This window comes from Thunnus thynnus, chromosome 7 (assembly GCF_963924715.1).
Source record: "Thunnus thynnus chromosome 7, fThuThy2.1, whole genome shotgun sequence".
Taxonomy (NCBI): domain Eukaryota; kingdom Metazoa; phylum Chordata; class Actinopteri; order Scombriformes; family Scombridae; genus Thunnus; species Thunnus thynnus.
In genome coordinates this window covers 7,530,043-7,536,268 of record NC_089523.1, presented here as the reverse complement: position 1 = coordinate 7,536,268, position 6,226 = coordinate 7,530,043, and the positions used below count along the sequence as shown (strand labels likewise).

At 43.2% G+C, this 6,226-nt stretch overlaps 1 protein-coding gene across 1 annotated transcript; it reads left to right on the top strand.

Annotated features, from left to right (window-relative positions):
* Window positions 1-842: 842 nt before the first annotated feature.
* Window positions 843-4,146, top strand: her13 (hairy-related 13). The gene is made up of 4 exons (XM_067594054.1): window positions 843-1,240; window positions 1,539-1,625; window positions 1,723-1,804; window positions 2,773-4,146. Exons 1-4 carry the CDS (start codon window positions 1,154-1,156, stop codon window positions 3,231-3,233), a joined length of 717 nt encoding a protein of 238 aa, XP_067450155.1. The 5' UTR covers window positions 843-1,153; the 3' UTR covers window positions 3,234-4,146.
* The last annotated feature ends 2,080 nt before the right edge of the window (window positions 4,147-6,226 follow it).

Below are 6,226 nucleotides of genomic sequence, written 5' to 3'. Positions count from 1 at the left end.
TTACCACATATACCAGCATCACTAAATTCTTAACAGTCCAAGTGTTGGTTAAAGGATGTCAGTCGTATCTTTTTCTTGTTTAGTCTACATACACCACGTTACAATAACATGGCACAAATGGTGCAGATTATCAGCAAAATCAACCAGATATTATGAACTCTCTTACAGCAGAGCGGGCAACGTAAGAATGCGGTTACACACAAATCAGAAGTCACCAAACAACAGGGAGAACAAACGAGGCGCAGGCCAACACCTGTCGCTTTCTTTGGAGAAGGGCCCTAATTCCCCCGGCTGATTCAGTTTGGGCCGAGGGGCCGCCAGCAGCAGCTGCCAACTGAAGGCATCGCGTTACATCCGCCAAACAGCCGGGTAAATCTGCTGAGGCTCGGACACAAAAGACAGTAGAACGAAGAATGGGTAGGGCAGAAAACAGACCGGGCAGATTTTAGTGGTAGTGATGTTGAGATGCTCTGACGCGTCAAACTGGTCAGAAAATTGCGCAACAAGGATTCAAAGCCAGAAATATAAATTAATGTCACTAAATTCTATTTAGCCTACCTTGAACTCATATCATAACTCACTCTTGAATAAAAATGTAATCCTCAGACTATGTAATGGCAGTGATTAGACCATCATTCACAAAGTTTTATATAAAAATAAGGTGTGTGCATCACTCTAACAGCCTTCTCTCCCTGTGGCTCTGCCTGATAATGAATTGTGTATAGCTAAGTGGAAGTACACACAGTTCGTTAGTACCAACAGTGGGGGGAAAAACAGAGTGGTCGATCCCTTAACCCAAAAAAAATCTGATTAAAGCCAGTCCAGCTCCTCGGGGCGCAGACTGGGGCTGACCGGAGACAAAGGGAGTGGGCGCTCATTGGCTCCGGCCGTGTGCGCTCTGTTGTCCCCCAGCGAGAGCAGCTCAGCCCCTATTCACATGTTAATAAGCCCCTATAAATACTAACAACAGCCACTCAGCGCCAGCAGCACGTCTCACTTGGATTGCACAATAAACACAGGGCGCCTCGCCTGCGAGTTTGTCGATTTTTTTTTCTTCCTGTAACCGGTTCCGTTTGCCAGCTGCCCCTCACTGAGGAATCGGGAGTAAAAAAGCAACAGTGGGAGAAGCCACAGAAGCGGCGATCCAACCAACATGGCCCCCTCGGCTCGGCCCAGCAACACCGGACTTGACATGGAAGAAGATGAGCTCTATTACGGGATTCAGAAAGGGGACAGAAAGGTACCACTCTGACGGGATAACAGACGCTCTCTGGACAAACTTGGCAACGACGCACTTGTCACACCGGTTTCACACCGCATCAGTCTGTATCTCCCATTGCTGCAAATTGCAGAGTTTTATGCCAGGAGTGTGTACCTGAAGAGAGAACCTATTGATTTTAGTAGTTAATTACATCCCACACATGGTTGCAACTTTAATCACAGAGCGAGGAACATCACAACGATTTTCTATTACGCATTCACTATCCACATAACCTATATACACACAGCTCTAAGATTAATTGTGCTCTTTCCTGCAGACTAGGAAACCCCTGGTGGAGAAGAAGAGGCGAGCTCGCATCAATGAGAGTTTGCAGGAGCTGCGGACTTTGCTGGCAGACACAGACGTGAGTACAGAGCGCACAATGCACATCATGTTCACCTGTCCCCGTGATGTGGAGGTGGATCTTGGTTTTGATGGAGCTTCGCTCGTTGTTTCCACAGTTTCACTCCAAGATGGAGAACGCAGAGGTGCTGGAGATGACGGTGAAAAAGGTGGAGGATATCCTGAAGAACCGAACCCAAGGTCTGCACAAATCTGCTCAACCTAAACACTCTATACCATGAGAACTGGAGTGTGCATCCTTTTTTTTTTAACTACAACTTCTAGCCAAGTACTTTAAATATTGATGATATATGGATTTGGGAGATTTCAGAAGATATTTACACACAAAAAGGTTGTGAAACACTCATGAAGAATGTGAATGTGACCACCGGACTCCTGTCTTTAGATACTCTCCACCAGTGGTTGGGACTGAGATAGAATAAGCCAACAACTTCAGAACAGCTGAAATGTAATGCAGCAGGAAAAATACAATTTTAAAGCTATCTCATTTTATCTGAGTCTGGGGCTGCAGGACTGAAGCTCAGTCTGAAATTTACAGGATGACACCAAGCAAGTTTTTTTTTTTTGGCATTTACTGGATAACCAGGAAATGGTGGGAAATGTCTCACATGTCTCAGTTTGTAGTTGGACTTAACTGGACTCAGTAGCGGACCAAGTATTGAGAATCTTGTATTTAAATAAAAGTAGCAATAACACAATTTAGAAAAACTCACTTGCAAGTAAAAGTCCTGCATTCAAAATTTTACTCGAGTCAAAGTACAGAGGTATTATCATGTAATTGTACTTAAAGTATCAAATGAAAACGTACTTATTATGCAGAATGGTCCTTCTCAGAAGTTTGTATTATTATATATGTTATATTATCAGATTATTATTATTGATGCATGAACATGTAAGTAGCATTTTAATGTTGTACTGGGGCTGGAGCAATTTATAACCACTTTATATAGTTGGTGTCAAATAAATGTAGTGGAGTAATAAGTATAATATTTCTCTCTATAGTGGAATAGAAGTATAAAAGTACAAAATGGAAATACTCATGTAAAGTATGGATTTTTAGATACTTTCCACCAATGGTTGGGACTGTTAGCAGTGCAATAAGTTTTAGTAATCTTATGATCTCTCTCTCTCTCTCTCTCCTCCCACAGAATCAGACGCACTCAGCCGTGAAGCCAGCGAGAGATTTGCTGCTGGCTACATCCAGTGCATGCATGAGGTCCACATGTTTGTGTCCAGCTGTCCTGGGATCGATGCAACAGTGGCAGCCGAGCTCCTCAACCATCTGCTGGAGTGCATGCCCCTGAATGAGGACCACCTCCAGGACGTGCTGATGGATTTAATCACAGACACTTCTGGGAGCAGCACTTGGCACGGAGGCAGCGAGACGCTCTGCGCGACCCTGGCCTCCCCTGGAGGAAGGAGTGTATCCAGCAGCTCGTCCTCGGCCCTCTCCCCGGCCCCGTCCACCACATCCAGCGAGGACCTGTGCTCTGACCTGGATGAGACCGACAGCGAGCACAACCACAGCTCCACAGAGGGTATGGAGAGCAGGGAGGCCCTGAGCATGCCCACCATCACCTACCCCCTGTCTATGTGGAGACCCTGGTAGAGGTCTGGGGGGTTTGGATAGGATGCAGTTGGGATACGTTGAAGCGGGGTTTATGGGTGTTTTTTTTTTAAAGATGTGACACTGAGCCTCCCACAGAAAGGGAAAATTCCACCCTAAAACACATGAACACTTTAAAAACTGCCATTTGTGCGCTCATTTACGCCTGCAGATAACTGACCACATGCATGGATTTTTTCTGGACTCCCCACAGTGATGATTAATAATCGCATCTGTTGTACAAGAGGCACAGAGACACTGACAGCAGCCTCAGTTGAGGGATCATGACTGCTTTTCTCTTCACCCTGGAGTGCTGCAAGTTTATACCCTTCCTTTGCATTCTGGGAAGTGTAGGAGCAGGTTGAGGAAACAACATGTCATTAGAAAATCACTCCTGAAGTACAGAACATTGGATATCACAGAAAAAATGTTAAAGGGTGGAGTTTTCCTTTAGGGGTCTTTCCTTTCCAGGGTCTCTCCAGCTAAGGACCTCCTGAAAGTCCCCTCTCCCCTCCTCCCCCCTTTCCTTCTCAGTAGTGACACACTGGCTTTGAGTCCACCTGAGTCCACTGTTGAGACTTTTCCTTACACCCAGAGAAACCTTCCCTCTCAACACTTCACTTATAACCCAACAGCAAAGGACAGACAAGGAACAGTTCAGCATGTTCACACTGTTTTTGTGTCAATAACTTTGTGTATATAGGATTTGTATGAGGAGAAAAGCTCTTTTAGAAACCAAGAAGTTTGGCAATGCCTCTGATTAATATAAATATTTCTATTGTATTTCATAAAGGCCTGTAGTTTATTTGACCAGTAGCCTCCTTCTGAACGACCACTTTATGTTGTAATGATGTTTAGAGATGTTTTGCCAGGAAATGTCTGAATTTGCTAAATAAATAAAATAATGCAACTGAAATGCTTTTGTCTGATGTGACTCAATACACCAGAGATTTAGAGATTTACAACATTTTCCAAAAAAAGTCAAAACTTTTAAGGGAAAAATGGGTAAAAAGGTTTTTATTGAGAGAAAATTGTCAAGGTATATTTATTTATCACTGAAGAATTGGCTTACACTACTTACATGATGAAGGACACCAGTTTAAGTTGTATTAAGTGATTTATCCCTATAAACCTATAGGACTGAGGTTTGATTCCAACCAGCCAAATTTTTAGCAGCAACTAATGTAGTTTTTTGTGAACAAGCAAATACACAATATGTCGTTATATAGTTTTTATTGTGAATATTTTACACTTTAAATTACACAAACATTCAACAAAATTATCATATCCTCAAGATACGCTCTCCTGTTCCTAATAACTCCTCCTCCTCTCAGGTCTGAGCTGCAGTCCCTTCACACCACGAGGACGCGCGGTGCGTGTGCGCACATGAAAGAGTCGCACCTCTCCAAAGTGTCTTCGCTCTCACCTCAGAGCCAACGACCATATTGACAATTAACTGTTAGATCCTGCCTGCACTGTCTGGACCCACCATCAACCTACAGCGACGCAACTTGGTCCCTCTTTCCTGATATAAAATGAAATAGTGAATAACCGGTTCCCAACAGGCCAAAAGGCTATATCTAATATTTGGTGAAAATCACACTTTGTTCATGTGGTCCATTGTCTGTTGTCGGATGATCTTGCTGGAGTCTTGCAGGATTAATTAGTCCGGGTGGAGGTTGAGGTGGAGGAGGTGGAGGCAAACTGGACCTGGGTGTGAATGTCGGAGGAAACACATTGAAATGGGAGCGGACGAGACACGGTGATCAAAGCTGCTGGCGACCATTTGACAGAAGAGCGTCAAAGCCCGCAGAGTTGAAAAGACACTAAAAAGGATACGAGCAGTCTCAGATTCTTCAAAGGGAGCAACCAGCACACACACACAAACACACACACACACACACACACACACACACACACACACACACACACACACTCAGGACTTCGGACTGACAGACATGGGCTATCAAGGGATGCAGACCAGTGATTGAGGAATTATTCAGATCTTTTCCTTACGTAACAGTAGCACTTGCTCGATGTGAAAATACTGTACTGAAATCAAAGTTAAGTCTCCTCACAAAGGAGAATGGTATATCCTCCAGTTTTTATGGCCCAGGATTAATATGGAATGCCTTAAGAAATGATTTAATGATAATGATAATATAAATGAAGCCAGTAGGTCTCATTAGGAAGTGCTTTACAGCATTTCAGTGTTGTAGCTAGTCCAGGTGGAGTTGATTTGAACTACTTCATGTGCTGCTGAGGTGTTAAATCATCAACAGCCCATCATATTTTATAAGCTCATTATATATATTTTGTATGTAAACTATGAATCTAAAATAAAGCTGTTAGATGAGCGTAGTAATGTACAATATTTCCCATTGGAATGCAGTCGAGTTGCGGTATGAAAAATAACTCGTAATGTTTAATCTATTACTGATTTGTTCAGGCAACCAGAACCAGAGTGTTGTAACAGCGGGTGTATTTATGAGTCACAGGCACAGTGCACATTTATTTCAGCTGGACATGTAGGTGCTGTTTGTCAGTCCATAGCTCACACACATGAATGCACTGATCTCGGATGCATCCGTGATTGAAACGATAAGTTCTGGGCAATTTTCCGGGTCAGCTGTCACCAAATTTCACCACCAGTTCCAAGTTTAACATCCAGGCAGACAAACAGCTGTCTTTCACTGGAACAATTCATTTTTTGCATGTGCTTTTTTGTCCTTTGTAGATTTCAGTCAAACCCTGTTTTAGAATAAATTAAATTACAATATACAATGTCCAGGACTACAACAGCCATTGTAATTTTGTGTCCCTGTGTAGTTTGTGTCTCTATGTGTTGAAGGAAACAGGTGGGTGAACGGGTTAGGGTGTAGTTTTTATGGGCACTCAGCTTAATGAAATTATTGTCACACCCTCTGTGGAGTCAAACCAACACATCATTGAACAAAGTTGTTAGTCACTGAAACAATTACACAAATTCATGGTAT